The sequence below is a fragment of the Mya arenaria genome, chromosome 17, assembly GCF_026914265.1.
Source record: "Mya arenaria isolate MELC-2E11 chromosome 17, ASM2691426v1".
In the NCBI taxonomy this organism is placed as follows: Eukaryota; Metazoa; Mollusca; class Bivalvia; order Myida; family Myidae; genus Mya; species Mya arenaria.
The window spans coordinates 22,558,483-22,578,641 of record NC_069138.1 but is presented as its reverse complement, the minus strand read 5'-3'; the positions used below and the strand labels follow the sequence as shown (position 1 = coordinate 22,578,641).

General features: G+C 34.1%; 1 protein-coding gene across 8 annotated transcripts; it reads left to right on the top strand.

Moving 5' to 3' along the window:
- The first annotated feature begins 4,179 nt into the window (after positions 1–4,179).
- Positions 4,180–17,233, top strand: LOC128223962 (uncharacterized). 8 transcript variants are annotated; one of them, XM_052933497.1, is made up of 9 exons: positions 4,180–4,309; positions 8,495–8,583; positions 8,736–9,392; positions 9,538–9,591; positions 10,033–10,521; positions 11,001–11,063; positions 12,364–12,858; positions 13,603–13,678; positions 14,228–17,233. In XM_052933497.1, the coding sequence occupies exons 3-9, from the start codon at positions 8,741–8,743 to the stop codon at positions 15,132–15,134; spliced, it is 2,736 nt and encodes a 911-aa protein (XP_052789457.1). In that variant the 5' UTR covers positions 4,180–4,309; positions 8,495–8,583; positions 8,736–8,740; the 3' UTR covers positions 15,135–17,233. The 8 variants fall into 8 exon arrangements, with proteins under 8 accessions (XP_052789457.1, XP_052789462.1, XP_052789459.1 ...); XM_052933502.1 differs by having other exon boundaries at positions 4,291–4,309; positions 8,867–9,392; XM_052933499.1 differs by having other exon boundaries at positions 4,292–4,309; positions 8,502–8,583.
- Positions 17,234–20,159: the final 2,926 nt, after the last annotated feature.

Genomic DNA, 20,159 nt, shown 5'->3' with positions numbered 1-20,159 from the left:
TAACAATGGTCCATTTTAGTTTATTGTTACCCGTAGCTCAACAATTCGATCATTTACTGCGTTCATATAATACGTAATATACGTTATAGCCACTGTATTGGTTTTGTGTTGTGAGAATATTAAAAGCCCCATGATCGTGTCCGAATTCTGACTCATTACAAGAAGTTCACTATAAGTCCATTTTTATGAAAACAAACAGTGAAGACAGTTTCGTTGTTGACATTTGATGTGTAAGATTGTTTAACGGTGGAGTATCCCAGTTTTTAATTGGTATGTGAAGTTTCAGCTCGGTCATTCAGATAAAGGATATAATCTGAATGAATAAACATCGAATCTTTGCTCAAGAATTTTCTTTTGCGCCTATTATTGTTTTGTAAGGAATACAATTTTATCAATATGTTACCAGTTCCCTCATTGACGGTAAGTTATGTTAATTTCAAAATCAGAACCGCTTAATTAACATATGCAGTATTTCATTAGTTTCAAGTTATTGTTTATGACACATTTTTGTTGTTTATTTTTCAGTTAGGTAACTTCAACTGAGGTTTAATGCAGTTCTTAGTGATGTTCATCTCTTAGTTTGCGGTGAAAATATCCCTTTTTTACTTTTAGTGTTGTTTTTTTCACAGAAAGAAATCGATAAGTGTGAAGAGAATACTTATCTTTTATTGTGTTCTTGTCATGATTGAAATATTCATTATAAATTTAGTCGGTATTTTATGTGTTTCAATAATATGTTTGGAAAACAAAATAATTTGTATTTCATTGGTGTAAGAGAAAGGTGTTGTGTTTTTTGTACAACTTAAATAAATATCCGAGTATTTTTTTTATTTTTGAAATATTGTTTTATATGATTGCTTGATATATTAAGCGTCGATGTTGCCAAACACTCGCCTGAGGGTGCCACATGCAGGTTGCTAAACAACTAAGTGGTGACTAATTTATGATGCGGTAAAGCCCCTCGCCGATTTAAGATCTCATATTTGAAGCATGTGAAAGTATTGGGGTTATGGCCCGTTTTTAACAACAAGCATACAGATCAACGCTGGCATCCACTTTAAGTATTTAAATTAGAGATGACGGAACCGTGATCAGTTTATTTAATATATAATTGAAGACAGTGCTGTATCCATCGGTTAACCGGAAACGTGGTATATAAACGCCCGACGGTATAAAAATCGCGTTTTTTGGCAAATCGATCGTGATGTGAATTCAAAATATAGCGAAATGTTGATTCACCAATGATTGCCGATGTCATGTTATATGTATTCATGTATTCCATGACCGTCTCCGTGGCCTAGTGGTTAAGGCGTCCGGCTACGGAGCGGGAGGTTTGGGTTCTAACTCTGGCTGCGTCATACCGAAAGACGTTAAAAGTTGGTACAAGTAGCTCCCTATCCTGGCGCTCGGCATTTAAAGGTAGGTGTTGTACTCAGTACTGGTTTAACTCAGGAAAGTTGAACACCGTGTATCGGTGCTTTACACCGAGCACGTTAACGAACCAAGGGGTCTCTTTGAAAAAAGGGCTGGGGTATCGCATCCGGACTTCCTTGTAACCCAGCATGTGGACCATAATGGTGGAGCTCATCACGGTCTGTCGTAACCTGAATTGCTGGTCATCTGAGCGCCATGCTAAGCCACATTGTCGTGACGAGCCTTCTCTTATGTTGTACATGTGTTGAAGAATTTCAAATTTCAAACGATCTTTATTTTCTTACAATATTTTGGATTGGACACAATGTAGCCATCTAATGGTATTGACAATACTGATATATCCGGGAAAGTGACACTCGTTGGATCATCATCAATGATTTAGTATTATATGACTAACCTACATTTTCATGAGTTGATATTCAGGATGTGGTTGCTCAACTTTTTAAAACTGCATTTTTGAACTATACGAAATAACAACCATCCGGAACTTCATTCTCGTAATTTACATTTTAACCCATATGAATCCTTATCCTCACTATAATATAATGCGAAGAAATGTTAATATAACTTATAACCATGGTTTCACATTCTAAGTCGGAAACCTCTTGGGCCAGAGTTTTTTTTAATTTTCGTTTTACGGGTGCACCGTACCTAAATTTTGCAAAACCCAAAAAAGAAAAAGATTAAAATTCCTAACTTTATTTTTATTTTTTTCCGCCGCCCGTTTCTTCGATCTCCGATAGAAAATAAAATTTAGTGTTATTAAACCTTAAACGCTAATCCCACAACAACAAAAAATTATCGCACACAGTTTCCAAGATGGCGGCAGTCGGCGATTATTGCCATAAAGTTAACTGAAATATGTTTCATTGTTTTGTGATATCATATGCATATTATATGCCATGATGAAAATAAAACTTAAAACTTGCTTAATATCATTATCTAAGCGCTTGTAAGGAATATGGCTGCCTTTTACGAAATTTTAAAGTGGATTTAGGTTGAAGACTGATACTGTTGTTCATAAAATCGTGGCGTTTTTTTTGTGTTATCGGAACGGAATTGTATTTTCTTTATATCGAATCATAAAATCACTTAAATATTTCTGTGTGTAGACCTGTTTACAAAAAAAGTGCCGAAACAGACCGAGCCACCTCCCTTTCCCCCAAGGCCACCAGAGCCGCGTTATATGAATTTTAAGGTGCTTTTTAACAAAAACTGTCTGCTATAGTCGAACTAATTAATATGATAGTAATCGTTATATTCGTTAATATACCGAAGAAGTTCCACGTTCTCAGAAATTCTAGTTGCACCAAAGCCGTCTCTAAGTGCTAAGTAAATATTTGATAGACAGACCACTATAACTCATTTAACTGAAACTATTTATAATGGGAACATTTCCGCCACTAAAACGACTAAAGCAGATCCTTCATAAGCAAAATATACCAGTATCCCAACCGTTTTATTAATGTGGAAGGCGGCTGAACGTCTAACGACTCCCACACTAAAGAGAAGGAAACATATATACACATCCACAACACAAGGCTCCGCCGTGTTTTTCCGAGGGTTTTCGTTGACTTTTTTTTAAAATTGTCACATATTTGTTTGACAAATAGCTACATAAAAGATAAATACATGCATGCTACATGTACAGAAAGTTGTGAATTAACATTGAACAAATGCCGCCCACAGCCTCAATGTCCCATTTAGTGTTTTAACTTACTGCTTCGAACATAAATAGTAATGAGAAAAAAACGCCAAACTACCACAAGAAAACACATATGTAAAATAAACACAAGTGCTGTACCGGAAACACTACGCCGCCCAACCTTTGCACATGCCATTCAATTACATTGCCCCTTTAAAAAGAATGCCCGAATCTGTAAACCCCGGCCAAATCTGTATATACCCCTAATATTTATGCAAAAAACTACAGAAACAAGCTCAGTAGCAAAAAGTTTAAACATAAACCCGGTCAAATGGCACTGGGTAAACTGGGTAATGATTTGCTGTTTCAATTGTGTTGGTACATGTATTAACACATCATTCGCCAACATGTCCATGTTACCATTACTTTAGGGTGCATCCATGGGGATAGTTCCACCTTGACCAGACCCCGCCAAGCCACACCAAGCATCTATATCCTCTGTGGGAACAACATATCCAGAAGATAGAGGGGGCAAAATTCGGAACCGAGCAATTATATCTTTAAAATCAATAACATTACCCTCAATGCCATTTCCATCTAAGTTTGTCAGCGGTATCTGTGGTGCCAGAGGTATCTGCGGTACCAGAGGTATCTGTGGTGCCAGAGGTATCTGCGGTACCAGAGGTATCTGCCCTGACTGCCTTTGCCGCCGTGCACGCGGTTGCTCCTTTTCTCGCACATTTTCCTTCATAGTTGACTCAGACGTATTAAATCGTGTTTTTTTATTATTTTTTTAATTTAATTAAATAACTGAAGTAAAATTTCAAAGAGCATTTTCATTTCGGTCCGCACACCGCGAGGTTTGCAATGAAAATGAGATTCATTTACCGGTTAAATTTTTGTCAAAATTGTACCTTAAACTACTGTAAAATATCGCGAACCAGTCCGTATTAACTTTATCGATAGCGACCGTATATTCCAATTGCTTAGTAACGTGAACAACAACCATTAAATTTAATTTCGCGAAAAAAATAAAATTTATTTCTAATCAAAATAAATTAACATATTTTTATGAATTAAATAGATGCTTATACTTTTATTCATTTGATTGTGCGTATGAATGTGATGCTAACCATGGAAAACCGTATTGAGTCACTACGAATGGAAAAACCCACCTGTTACTATATCTGTCTACATCAGGCAAAACGGTATTACTAGAATGGAGTAAAGGTTAGTTATTTTTTAATATTTATCTGTCGTTATTTAATAAAATCTAAACATATTTGAAATTAAAACAATATTATTAGAACACCTGACCGGTAAAAAAACGCATTAATTATTTTAAATGTCACAAATGATTAAAAACATGTCACTTTTCATTGTTTTATAGAATTTGCTTTTTTATTAAGAATCCTCCTTCAATGGTAAAAAATGAATGTTAATAGTAGGAAAAATGAGGTATATTCAACTTAGCACATGCTTTATTAACAATGTTTTCTTCAAGTTAAACTTGACAAAACATGGAGAGAAAAATACATCATACCTTTTTTGTTATTAGTAAGAAAGAACTTGGAAGGTTTACCTTATCAATGATACTTTTACAGGATTAAAGTGACAATTGTGTGGTCTCTTATTTCGTAATAACGTATAACCTTGCAAAAATATCCTGTCATAAATTTTCAATATCTTCGGTAAGAGTCGTGTTGGTATTGTGAATGAAGAATATTTATGAACGTTATTAGGTTTCATCCCTTTAATGATTGAACATATCATTCGCGTTTGGGCTGACAAATAATGAGCTTGAATATCCTGCTTTATTTGTTAAGAGGACACATTAAACATATATACACATGAGGTTTAAAGCTGTACTCTCACAGATTGAACGTTTTGACAACTTTTTTATTTTCTGTCTAAGAACGAGCCATTTTTTTGTGAAAATCCATGGAAACCAGTTATATAAGACTACTGACCAAACTTTAGATTGCAGATATTTATATTTAAGTTCAAAAATTGATGTTTTATGCGTTTTTCTTCAACTTTGGTCACGGTTTAAGCCATAAAACATTACTTTTCGAACGGAAATATGAAAATCTACGATCTGATTTTCTGTCAGCAATCTTTTATCATTGGTTTGCTGATATTTTCGTAAAATTTTGCTCTTTCCAAGACATAAAATTAAAAAGTTGTAAAAATCTGTGAGAGTGCAGCTTTAAACCTTATCAAAAACCTTGGGAACTGATGTTGAATGTGTGCGTATGGGATTTTACTAGCGTAGCCGTTTACAAAACTCGATAATACACCACAGTAACGTGATATTTTAACACAGATAAAGCCTATGTTTGAAAAAACATGATGCGAAAATTTCCATATAGCTGGCTCTATTTATACTATTTTTGGGATTCCTGAAATGATACAACAATGTACGATCCTTTGCCCATCGTCATTATGTGAAAACAAGGACGTGAAGATGTGTTGTGAATAGATAATGTCTCGAATACTATTGAAATATGTTCCTGAGGTGCGTACTCGTTATTTGTCTATAATTTTCAAATTATTATGTATCACTTAATGAAGTTAAAGGGAGGTTTCTGTTACGATTCAATTATTATATTCTAGAAGTTTGAACATTTTTTTAAATGGAAAAAACAAACTTTCCAAAATAAATGTACAGTAGCAAACAAAGGAATCAAAGATTTTGAAGCGTACTTTTATTGCTTTTTTGGGAACTTGAAAGGGACAGTACACCAGATTGCCACCAAAAAATGTTTTCTCTGTAACGAATCTCCGGACAATTATTTAACAGAATTTGTTACGCTTTGATATCATAATAGTAAAAAAAGTACCAAAATGTAAAAAAAAAATGTGTCGGAGACCAGGTTCGAACCCGGTTCGCCAAAAGTGCAGTCACGCGTCGTATCCACTGAGCTAAGACGGCTTACTCTATTCGTGGTGGTGTTAGTAGTTTATACTCCTGGTCCCGGCGTGAGCACATTGAAGGGTCCCAGAGTGAAATTACTCTATTCGGGTGTCATAATTAAGCTATATACCTAACTCGGTAATATCACGTGATAACACCGACTAGCCAATCACGCATAAGGAATGAATATTACTAGGTAGACATACCCAGTAATCTTTTTTTAATGGAAAAGTACGAAATAACTGCTAAACTTAGAAAAATTGTATTCAATGTGGTACTTAAGTTAATAAGGTTCAATGCATTGTACACATTAATACCAAGTTTATGACAGTTTTTGACATTTTCTTTTTTTTCTTGCAAATTGATCGTCTGGCTCCGATTTCTCGAAACTTCTTAAGCTTAACAGGCTTAAGTCGCTTATTTCAAGTAGCCATAATACAAACTGAAAATGGATTTTGATAAACGAAAATTGGTTTATTCTGATAATCATACAGATTATTCCTACATAATTTCCTGAAATTCTTGAAGAAGTAAATATAACACATTTTATAGAACAACACAAATAGTGAGATTAGATTAATCCTGTTATATGTGACTTAAGAAGTTTCGAGAAATTGGGGCCAGTTGCACAGTTGCTTTAAAGAAACAATAATGTTTGTAATACACATGTTGTTGTAGGTTAATTATTTATGAAGGTCGGCTACTGACTCAATTGTTAAGAAAGCAAAACATCACCAATTATGAAAACAAATTATAACACATATTTCATAAGTTATAAGGCTTATTGCTATTCCGAATAATTAAGAGTTTTAAATCACATATAGAACGCTTTGTTTGTTAAGAAATTTGATTAAAGCAGATGATTAGGAACGCTCATTTTGAAAAAAATATAATGAACAAATTCATATAGATGAACTCAGAGCGCCTGGCAAAACTATTAAATAAATAAATACTGGGTTAATCGCCTCAAAACGGTCACTTAAAACGATTTAGGAAACCACTTAGGTTGGATCGGACTAGAAATATGTGCCATTTCCGTTGCCTCTTAGAAGGAATCAACAGTTCGCAACTTTTCAAAAGGACTTTATGTTGCGATATTTTTTTAAATATTAATTTGCCTCTGTCTGCATAATTTGCGCATACAGCTTACAATATACATTTTTGTGTTGATGCAATATCTTTTCAAGCAGAGTTAAGCGATGGAATTTGGTTAAAAAATAATGGGTATTCAATCTAAATCTTCCAGATTTTGCCTGCTTGCATAAATCAATAATCTTAACTCCATATGAAATTGTGAAGGGCCTGTATTTTAAAATTGCTTATACGATGTCAGCCGACATATTTGTCATTTACCATTACTATTTTACTTAAGTTTAAATTTGAATATTTTCGGCTCCTAAATTGCACATTTTGTTAACAACACACAATGACGTGAATGTTTCAAATATTAATAATGATTAATAGTTTAATAACTATTTTGTGGTTATCAACATTTTACGGAGTAACACAACACCTTGTTATTACATTCTAACATAAATCCTATAAATCTTCGGTAAGAGACGCAAGGGTATTGTAAATGAAAAGTGTTTATAAACATTATTAAGTTTCAGCTGGTTCTTTCATTGTGAATTGCATCAATACATCGTTCAACGCTTGGGCAGACAAATATTGAGCTTAAACATTCCGCTCTAGTGTTAAAGAAGTTAACATTCCGCTTTATTGTTAAGAAGTTAACCATTTCAAACTCTTCCGAATATTCATGTTATCCTGTACAAAATAAGATTTACGGAATGAAGAACGTAGAAAAGTGCAGGGTGCTTGGACAGAAACGGGTTATCGTGCTGATAAAATTATTAAACCTTTCGTTTATCAAAGTAGTTTTATGTTTTACATTCTCATATGTTATGTTGATATAATGATACAAGTTTTTGTCACAAAGCTAATGAAAACAATAACAATAATTAATTGTCAGGACAAAGGGTGCAAGGTCGATCTCATGAGGGTACGGAGGGGGGTCAAAATGGACAGTAGAGGACAATTAACAGCACAATTATAAAAAAGTGTCTATATAATTCCCCTTTATTAAAGAGTCTTTAGCCAATCTGTTTGCTTTCTAATGAGTACTCGGACTTCTGCATGTGATGCGCAGTGCTCTGACAATAATAAATAACATTAATCGATCTTTTGTTGTAATGGGTGTAACACTAACCCCCTTAGAATTAAATTGATATACGGATATTTTATAATAATATGTTTGAAATATAATCTTCATTTGCCAATATTTAAAGGTAAGATACACACACTAATATGTGTTTGCACAATTTAAGTTGTACATTTATTAGGTTTTGTTTTTGAAACGTGGGAGATCATGTATTATAATATTATATTTAAGACTTCACTATGTTTTGTCTCATTATGTGAATTAATAAGTGGAACCAGCCCTGAAAACAGAAATAGGTTTATAAATACTGGCGATTTATCGTTACTTATTTACATAGATTTAAGTCAGACACACCCTGAGAGAGGACACCTTTAAAAGAAGCCCCATCGTAACCTAGGCTGCCTGCGTACCGGATAGGCATTTCAGGTAAAGATAGGCGTTCAGGCACCTGCCATCCCCTCACTAACACAGCCATTAAGATAAACGGATATGAACATTGGAATTAAAACTCAAATGTCTTTTTTCTTTCGTCTTTAAACACTCTTGATATATCCATGTATTTTTTAATTCTTGTACAGGCGCCATGGCAGACAATTTTTACAGACTTGTTACATTTTTGATTGACACAACAACGCCTATCCTGCAGGATTTGTTTGAGGACTGTGCTATAAAAGATACAACGACCAATCAAAATTTTACAACTTTACAGCAATATCTTTTCAACAAAGAGCAAGATGTAAGAACGCTTTTGAGCAAAGAGAAATGGAAGTACAAGCAGATTTTTCCAAAGGGCAAACCTTCCTCTTCGTTAGATGTCACGGACAGTGCCAACTTGGACGTGTCGGTTTTATCTTCATTGCTTTCAGGATTATACGGAGGATTAAATCCACCCCTTTTAGCACCCACGACATCTATGGACATTAAACAGATAACGGCTATTAGAAATAGCAAGTTCTTGGCTCATGGATGTTCAACAACTATACAGTCAGTTGACTTTGAAACCTTGTGGAACCAGTTGAAGAAGGCGACAATCTCAATCGCTAGACTACGAAGTAACAACAGCTATACAACTGCAACCGAAGAAAAAATTAAAAAGACCCTTATTAGCAATATGCCTGGAATGTGGAATTCCTGTGCGAAATGGTTTACAAGTGTTGTTGAAGAGCAGGCAGATACTATACAATCGATGCGGACGTTTTTGGAAACAGGAACAGAAGTGCTTTCATCTCCATCAGGTATTTTAAGTTCATTTACACACTATTTAAATACAATTTATTGGTAATGTTCGTATAACCACACAATGCATGCCAAAATAAGTATTGCACATGTATATATGTGATGTCGATTTCCAAAACTTTTTTTCTTTTATTCTTTTTCAAGGTACAGAACAACAACGAGTGAGAATTGTAAACGAAAAACATAAGAAACTGCAATGTAAGTAAATAAATACATGGGCAGTCTGTTAATAGATTTCTAGGAATCCCCATCAATCAGAAAATAATATGTATCATTATAAATCACCGCGTAAAATCCGGTGGTTTATAGATATGATTCAGCAAAACAAAAATTGATAGTTTACAGTTGAAAATATCAAATTGAGTCCCGTTCTCAGTTCTAAGACACAATTTCGACGACGTCCATTTCTGAAATGTCGTTGCGTGCGCATACAGATTGGCGCTACGCAACTCGTGAAATACAATCGTTTGCTCCTTACTCGGTAACATATACTACGATCTCACACTGACACAAACAATTATTCCCTATGTACCCGTATAATTTCAAAACGTTTATCTACATACACGATTCAGCAGTTGTAATTTATCCATTTGCTTTTGAACGAGACTTTCATATGAGTCATACAATTTGTTGTTACAGCCAACTTCAAGACTTTACTTTACAACAACCGGCCCGTGCATTCGGATCAGTTGTCAACAATGACGGAACTGATAAGAAGTAAACTTATCAACAACATACCTGTTGTTATTACTGGTGTTGAACGCGCCCTGTATGAAGAAGTAGCGTTGACTGCTATAAGACAAATGCCAAACTTTAATGAAGAATTTTGTGTCACAATTAACGACCCACACGAATGGAGGGAACTTGAAGAACACTTTGTTAACGTTGTTGTCTTTAAGGATCCCTTTGGATTAGACACGCTTGATAAGTCTAATACAAAAGCAATGAATACAATATTTCAATCAATTGCAATCAGAAGCCAGAACGGTTTTAGTACTGTGATTTTGACAAATAAATCTGTTCTCAAAGAAGCTTTACTGATTGTTTCGCAAGAAGGAAGTGAGATGTTCTCCGATGAAAACATATTTGAACCGGCTGGGACGGAGTGGTATCCAATAGATATGGAAGGTGACACTTTGATTTTATATAAAAATAAAAATAAAAATATTTTATAACGTTTAAAGAAACTTTATATTTTCTGTTCAACCGGAGTTCTACTTCAACCAACTTTTAAATGCATTGCATTGTTGCGTAAAAAATGCACTTTTTCAAAAAATATTTTCTTCATTTTTGAACTACAAAAGAGATTTACGTCCCGCATCTCTTTATTTGTTAAATTGTCAATAAATTGTGATATCCCTGCGGTCATCATCTTCGGTGACACAGTCATTACATTCGTAAAAATCTTTTTTGTTTGTGATTGTCAAAGGTACTAATATCAAACATGTTTTTTTTGTTTACCTTTGCAATTCCCATATCTCTCCAAATAGCATATGTTGAATCATTCTTCCCGATTGACGGAATTGGAATCTGCATGCAATGGTCATATTTTATCAGTTTAGCATAATATTGATGATATATTTGAAATAAGTTCTGTTTTCTTTTAGCACCCATTCGAGGGACTCATAAACGAGTCCAACCTTTGGGCCAGACGCTGAAAAACATGCTTGGTAATAATTTTACTATACTATGATAAAAATGCTGATCATATAAGCGATGCTCCCATCAAATACCGACCTTGAAATCGGACGTGAAATGGCGATTTCTGTAATCTTTCAAGGCTACGAAATAATACTAATAAAATCCTGTTCGTTATTTTTAAATATCATTTTACTACACATAAACTCTTTTAAATGATAACAAATAAGACGAAGTCATCAGCTAAATACATGCAAATGCGTGTATAAGCTGTTACCTAGCAACTGCAAATCTGGGTTTCCTTTGACTAAAAACAAAATGACGGCTTCCCTGGTGTTGCATAACACATGAGTGCAATGCGTTCTAATTAAAAATATAGCACAAACTTGTTTTTCGAATTATTTGAAAAGATCCAAAGTCTACAACTTTTAACACGAGACCTATTTAAGCTTCATGCTGTTTCATAATATTGTGGATGTTTTGTTAATTTTGAATCTTGTATTTAATATAAAATGTTTGAAATATACCACATCTTTTAAGCATTAGGGGTTTCAATTATTTACAAGCCTTACAATTCATGTAAATGATCCGACATTTGTCGTAAAGATTATTTTATTAATTTTCAAGATTATTATAAATAGGAATTCTACTTATCTAGCTTACTATTAAACTCATGGAATTATTAATAATACGTGAAAAACTACAAAATGATTTAAACACATATTGCATAATTGTATTCATTATTTTGTCAAGATATAAGACCGTATTTTTCAATCCTCTTTTTCTTATATAAAACCTATTTTTCTGTTATAATTTTATGTTAACGAACGAACAGTACGTGCGAAACACAAAAATATTTTTTGTTGAATTATGGATATTAAATAACGTATCAATTCATTTTCGAAGTAGGACCAGTCTTGTCGGCAAAGGAGATATAATATGTTCTTATGTGTGGTATCTCTTAAAATATATATTAAAACAATATGAACATGCATGCTTTGCTACACATATGTAAAACATTAAACATCGTTAGAATAAATAATCAATTGGCAGTGGGCCCATGGCTCAGGATCTTAGAGTTAGAGTTCAAAACGGTATTTTATTCTTCTTTTAAAACAAGGCCTGACTGCTAAGGAACATGCATGGCTCAACTTGTGATTTGCAGTATAACTCACAATTTTTGAGACACCTGCTTCATCTGTAATTGGTCATTTAGATTTATTAGCACATCATTAAATACTTCACGTTTAAAATCTAACAAAAAACACCGTTAAACACACTCTGTTTAATTTACAGTATTAAGAGACATTTTACATGAGATTTTATTTTCAGGCATTTCGTCTGTATACTTAAGGAGCAAAGAAAATAAGGACTTTAAACAGGACAACGATGTGTTGACAGGCCTTGAAACACATGGCAGTTTAGTTATAACAGGCGACGAACCGAAGGTCGTTTCTTCCTATGTTGCAAGTTTGGCAACAAGAGATGAAGGAAAGAATGCACTTGTACTGAAACGTACAGCTGACCTGCGATACGTCGAGGTAGGTGTCGTGAATGTACTGATAGTAGAGCACTTTGCCGGAAAACATGCCCTGAACAAGGTCAAAGCCAGACAGTGGCTTGAGGAACTAGATATGCTTAAGGCTCTTTCACAGCAGCGGAACACGTGCGTGATCCTCTCTTCAACAAATGCCGTTTTCAAAGAAGCAATGAAAACAAAGATTGGGAAAACCCTGACTCGCCATCCGCTGCTTGCAAACGTAGTGGACATTTCGAAGTCAATAATCCATCAAATTGTAAAAGAGGAGATTTCTTCAGACAATGGAGGTAAGCTACGCCCACTAAATAGGAATCTAATTATCTTGTACATGTTTATACTATTACAAACAAAGGGCTCATGATAATAACTATTCTTTAAGAGATAGATGCAAATCTTTTTCAAAAAAAAATCCTTTTAAAAAATATAAAAAAAATATCTTGTGGGAGGGGGAGCCATAGGATTTGGAACCATTTTTACATTTTTTGCGTTGTTTTTTTCCCAAGGGATAAAACATGATATGTCTTCAATACTCTCTGTTATGAACGTCAATAACGAACTATCATAACTTCGTTCAAAATTAAGCTTGAAAAATGGACATTCGATAACAGACGAACTATCAGTCGTCGAATTCGGAATCAAAACTGAATCATCAGAACATATGAATCAATATGTTAACGACGTATATAAGTTAATGGTAATAATAATATATAAAGTATAAGTTAATATGCTAATTGGTAGCCTGTCTCTTGATAGTCATCAGTAGCAGTGCCGTTATTTTGAGTTGAATCTTTTATATATATTTTTGTTTATGAAACACTAGACTCGATTATCGCCAATTTTGTATTATAAGATAAAACACACTGATGTCTATATCGTTGTGACTAAAGTGTATTCGTCTATATCAAAGTATATCATTTAAATTACATGAGTCATTTTGACTTGCATAGTTTCATAGAGTTCTGATACACATGAACATCAAATTTGCTAGTTTATTTTTACCCACTACGTAATTGTTTACACTATTTTTTCAGAGGCTGATCCTCTCCCTCTCGAAGAATCTTCTGACAGCATGGCGATTGAAGAAAACCAACCGACTCCAAAGAAAAGGTAATTGATAAAATCTTCAATCAAAAATATACACACATATGTATATGTGAAGTAACTACAGTTATTAAGCACCATAATCCCACCATTTTCTAGCAGTTGTTTCATAAGAATACTACTTTAAATAGCGTAAAATGTCATAACATTGTAAGGGACATGTTATATATTTCAGTGTGCTCAATTTACAATAACATTTAATAAAGGATCATTTGTTTTGTTTAAATGTCAGTGTTGGTAATTCAAATTCAAAGATCTTTACGAGTTTGAATATAACATAGATATTGCTACATTTGCGTGCAAGTGTTCGTATTGAAGTCCGCCTCTCACACTATTGTTTGTTGATTTGAGCCTCTGCAATGGAACATTCTTATGCCATCTCAAAATGGACACAAGTGCTGGCTTTACCCAACGGACTCGAGAAATGATTCTATGAACTATAGGCTTTACTAACAATCGGGCATATATATACTTACTACCCTTTTTAAGGTAATTTCGATTTTCTGATTATACTGACATCATATAAAACGTGGAAGCTTTCAATTTCCTTTACAGACATGACATTAGAAAGTCCTTTAAAGAAGGTGCAACACGAGTACACCCGAAATACAATGAAATCAATCCAACATCAGATACCGACAAAAGGCGGGGTTTCATAAAAAGAATGTGTCTCATTGGAAATGACCTGCTTCTGATCGATCGTGACAACACAAACTTAAAAATTCTTACTCATTCGCATGAGGCAGCAATTGTAAAAGAACTAGTTATCTTTGACGATGCACCTAGGTGGCTCGCGACATTGCCGCTTAAAGATGAATGTGATTCATATACTGTAGCTGTTGGATTTATCTCTTCTATAAAGTTATTTAAACTGACGAAATCGGAAGAATACAAGGTTGAGTACACAGGAGATATTAAAACCGATTCAAATATATTGGATATGGTTGATTTCAATGGGCAGCTCGTTGTTGGTTTAGATAAAAACTTTTCTAGGACAGAGGACTATCCAAAACTAGAGGTGATTGCTTTGTCAGGAGAGGTTGTTAAGAAATTTCCACCAAGTATGTCCGGTACGCCGGTCTTTGATTGTCCGGAATTCGTAACTAGGGACTCGCAGCATTCAAAATTGATTGTATTTGACGTCAAAAAGATGCAAATGATTACGCTATCGTATGTAAACGGTGCTGTGTTGACGAATATATATTATCCACAAACCCTCATGAATAAAATTCTTGACATTGGAAGACCTGCTACGACAAACAATCAGGTTTGGATGTTTTGCCAAGGAAAAAAACCATCCCACAACAACGTAGTACTGATAAACCAGGATGGCGGTGTTAACTTTATCATTGACGAAAACAGGTTACATCCTTTTATCCAAAGTGGTTGTATGTGTTTCCATGAATCAAAGCTATATGTATGTGATGGTTATGTTATTACGGTCTTTGACGGTGGAAATTAAATAGTCCTAACACCTTGATGCGGAATTCTAGGTTCTTCACTCTGTATATTTGTCAAATGTAAACAAAACATTGATTCAAATTCAGATTAACTACCGTTTGACGTGATAAAAGTTAAATGTCATGTATTGGATTGGAAGATCATTCCGCTCATTATTCCTATATAGATACAATTTTATTTTCCTTGAGGAAACTAAAACACCCATACTGAACAGAACAGAGCATTAATTCCACTTAAGCATAACAGGTCATTGTCACAATGCAAGTGTTGGGAAAGGTATTAAAGTATTTACCATCCACACAACAGAATAGCCAGAAATGCGGAATCTCAGGTTTTAACTGTATTTACTTTGTAAACTAATAGTTGCAAATGTGAACACTGCGTGTATTCAAATGGAGACTAAGTTACGTTCCATGCGATTATATATATGATTTGTTTTCTGACGTAATTGTTTCTTCACTCAATGATACTAGCTATGACGTAACGTCAGCAGAATGGAATACATCCATATCATACCCGAGTAGAATATATTTTTCTGTTGTTGTTTTCTTGTAATATGTATTGTGTGCGGATCTTTGATATGCAAAGCATAACTATATTTGTTCTATCTCAAGCGTGCAATTCTGCTAATCGTTTCCTTAGGTGACTTAAAGCTGCACTCTCACAGATTGAACGTATTGGCAACTTATTTCTTATATTTTGTCTTGGAACGAGCCAAGTTTTTGCGAAAGTCCATGAAAACCAGTTATATAAGAATCATGACAAAAGATCAGATCGCAGATTTTTTGTGAGCACTATTTTAGAGTTTGTAGCCTGATAATAATTACATACATTCCTCTAGAATGAAGGAGATAAATGTATAAGTGTGTTGTACAATGTATCATTTGTCATTTTTACACATTTTTAAAGATGAACTTTTGAACTAAAAACTTTCTAAAAATAAATAAAGATTAAGAGCTCCCTCCCAATTTTGCAAAACATAAATGTGCCTTAAAAGTTAACGGTCAATTCAACCTAGTCATTGTTATAATTCTAGCGTAACCTGAATTGAATACTCTTGTCAGATTTACCCTACCAACATGGAAACTTTATAAAACCTCAAAGATCATTTTTAATGTGATTTCATAAGATCCTTTTGGTGATGTTCTGTTCTTTAAGCACAACATATTCGGCCTTTTAAATAGTTCTACATCTGGAGTTTCATCGCACAAAACATAACAAATTCCACAAACATATTGTATAATATATCAACTTTTGTCATTTGTTCGATATTGATGTATTTGCACATATGTTCACCAATGATCACAGTGTGTGTGTACCAGGTGATAAATTACGTCATAAAGCTACGTCGACAGGCAACGTTTTGCTTCGAATGATGACTTTAAGCAAAGATGTATTTTCCTTTTTCATTAAAAATGTAAATGAAACAAAGGGCAATATATGCCCCACAAAGAGCCAAGACGTTTTATAATCGAGTTTGGTAAGGTGATTAGTTTCCTCAAAAAACTAAAAAAAATGTTTCGACAGTGCTAGGTCAGGCGGCGGGTTTGTGAAAAGATTTATCGGAGTGTTTGAAGACTCTAAATACTTACTCACTTAAGTAAAGGACCGACGGCTGGGCTATGTTAGCGACGTAGACTGCGCTTTGTTTTTTTATAAATAGTGAATATATGGTGAAGTTATTTTTTTGTTTAAAGTTTTCTCTTTAAGCAATCTATTGACTTCCAAGGTAGTATTTATGACGTAATTTATCACGTGGTATACCCCCCCTGGACTTTATGTCTTTGAACTTCTCATTTCCTATCAATACGCCGTCTGTGGTAATACCCTATTGCACTCTAGTTTGTTGACCTTATCATGTATGATGATCTGTGTTGTTGTGTCGTTTGAAATAAATAGCTCAAAAATTAGGCGTGTAATTCAGCACGAGTGATACTAACGGCAATAGAATTGAACGTAACATTAGTATGTTCTATCATAAATCCATATATACACACATTGTCATATTCATGTAATTTTAAACAACCGATTCAAATGTGTTTTATCTCTGCTTTCCCTATGTAATACATATATTGTAAATAAATGATGTTTAAATATGTTTGATGTCGTTGTTTCCACGTTTTTGGAAGAGGTACTATGTGAACAAAGCAAAACAGAACAGACATTGTAGACGAGTTGTAAAATGTGCATCATCTACACTATACTTGCATTTTTATATGTCATGTCAACGTGTATGTACAAAGTGCAATAAGCGAACCGAGTCCATTCTACTCAAAATAGCTGATAGTCTGCCTCTAAATTCATTCAAAAATATTTTACACTCAATATTGTCAACGTTATTAAAGATTGGAGAGAAAGCTTGGTTATTATATTTGTTTAACACGCAATTTTGTGTACCGCTATAACAGAGAGGACAATTGTTTTAGTGTAAGATCGTAATATATTTCACTGATCGAGCTAAAATGACAAGTTCACGGGATATATTTCAACAAACTATTTCTTTGAATTTAATGCCTATCATTGGAGTTAACATTTATTTCATTACACTTATAGCAAAACGCGTCATAATGGAATTGACGGGGTTCAAATTTTGTCCTAACCTTGAGCGCGCTGGTGTTTGATTTGGAATTTAGAGCGGGCTTAAACTTCAAAAGAGTGAAAAATATAAATTTGATATTTTCTTCTGTACAAAACAAAGAAGTCACAATTAGTTTCACTGATATAGAGGATATTTGTTGAATTCAGTGTATGATCGTATTTTATTTCACGAGTTGTCTGCAAAGAAATGATCAAGTGTTATCATATCTACCGAGCCGGAGTGAAATGATCAAGTTATCATTCACCAATATTTTCCATTGATATGCATGTGTAAATGCAAAACTGTACACTTCAATATTAAAAAAGGCTTCGATCATTTCAATGACTTTGGTCAGAGCGGCTGAATGATTAAGACAACATTGAAATAAGTTAGAGGTTGAAGTGCTCTTTTTTTAGCTGTGCGTGAATTCGCTTTAACTTAAACATTGATTTCGTAATCTCCACTATAAGTTACAAATAACAAGTGAAACTGCAAAATGCACATGTTTCATAAAAACATATTATATGAATATTTATAAATATGACTGATATTCCTGAGTCGAATCCTAACTTAAGCCGAGACGTCGTTAAATAATAAATGTTTATGTTGGACTTATATTTGATTTATGCCTACATTTGTATAAAATGTTAAAAATGATATGTGTTACATTTCATTTGATTGTTTTCTGGATGTTTTTTATTTAAATTTTACTTTACCAGCCAGATTATAAACGTACTAACTTCAACAACTTGCCATTGTATTTTTTTGGTATTTATTTGAATAAAAGTTAACAAAAACCATAAGATTTTAATGTATACTAAGTACTCTCGAGTACGTTTTGTTGTGTAGAAACCATTACTGGTGTTTATTGTGAGAGGCCGTGAAATATACCCCTGGTGGGGACCGAGACCACGGCCTCTTGGGTGTGAGGCGGACAGCTATACTACCCGACCATTCTCACCCTGGTGGAGATCGAATAACAACTGTATCTCAACAATTCTCTGACTATTTACTTATATTTTAATCGTATCATGAACAAATACATACATTGTCGTTTTTACTCAATAGTATTTCTTTATCTCATTACTGTACCGATTATAGTGTATTTTAATTCAAATATTTGGATTTGTTTTGTTTCAGAAGTAATAATAATTAAACTAGCCACATTTCCCTAACTAACTTATTATAATTGTTGTATAATGATGAATTCCAAACCTGTTTTGAAGCTCAAATTAATCCACCTCTATATACTTGTATCCACATGTAGTAACATTGAGTTTTCACATTCTTTTACTTAAATGTAGACTGTGATATAATAAAAGAACATTGAGTTGAGTTGAGACTAAAAAGAACAAGGGGGTACATTACAGCCACATCACATAACGTATGAGTCATGTCAATCTTGGTTCTTTTTTAACATTTATGTAAAAAGATTGCCTCTGAATGCAACAATATTGTGTTACAGTAGTGGACTGTTGACTGTACTGTGAAATATAGGGTAATGGCGCCTCCAGCTATAATATCTCCGCGGGGCAAATTATGAAATATTTTTCCAATAAGATATCAAGGTCTTTCATATATATATAGTGACCGAGGTATTTCAGATATTTAGTGACCGAGGTATTTCAGATATAGTGACTGATGTATATCAGATAGATAGTGACCGAGGTCTTTCAGATAGATAGTGACCGTGGTATTTCAGATGTAATGTGACTGATGTTTTTCAGAAAGATAGTGATCGAGGTCCTTAAGATAGATAGTGACCGTGGTATTTCAGATGTAATGTGACTGATGTATTTCAGATAGATAGTGATCGAGGTATTTTAGATAGATAGTGAAAAATGTCCTTCAGATCGATAGTGGCCGAACTCCTTCAGATAACAAGTGACAGAGGTCCTACAGTCAGAAAGTAACCGAAATCCTTCAGATAGAAAGTGACCGAGATCCTTTAGATAAAAAGTGACCTTACTCCTTCACATAGAAGGTGACCGATGTCCTTCTGATAGAAGGTGACCGTACTCCTTATGACTAAAAGTGACGGAGTTACTTCATATTAAATGTGACCGTATTCCTTCAGATAGAAAGTGATTGAGGTCCTTTAAATATTTAGCGACCGGACACCTCCAGATAAAAGGTGGCCGAGGTCCTTCAATTAGAAAGTGTCCGAGGTCCTTTAGATATATAGTGACCGGGGTCCTTTATATAGTTATTGACAGAGGTCCTTCAGAAAGATAGTGACTTAGCTCCTTCAGATATAAAGTGATCGAGGTCCTTAAGATAGATAGAGATCGAGGTCCTTTATATACATTCTGACTGATGTCTTTCAGAAAGATAGTAGATAGTGATTGATGTATTTTAGAATGAAAATAACCGACGTACCACAGATAGAAAGTGACCGAGGTAGACAGTGATAGTGATTTGTAAATGTGTTTTTAATTAATATGTAGT

Bases quoted from the DNA above. Each gene is read 5' to 3' on its own strand.
- LOC128223962 (XM_052933497.1), top strand. From the start codon at position 8,741: ATGGCAGACAATTTTTACAGACTTGTTACATTTTTGATTGACACAACA. The intron at 10,522-11,000 runs GTGACACTTTGA...GTTTTCTTTTAG, and splicing joins GTATCCAATAGATATGGAAG to CACCCATTCGAGGGACTCAT. The intron at 12,859-13,602 runs GTAAGCTACGCC...CTATTTTTTCAG, and splicing joins GATTTCTTCAGACAATGGAG to AGGCTGATCCTCTCCCTCTC.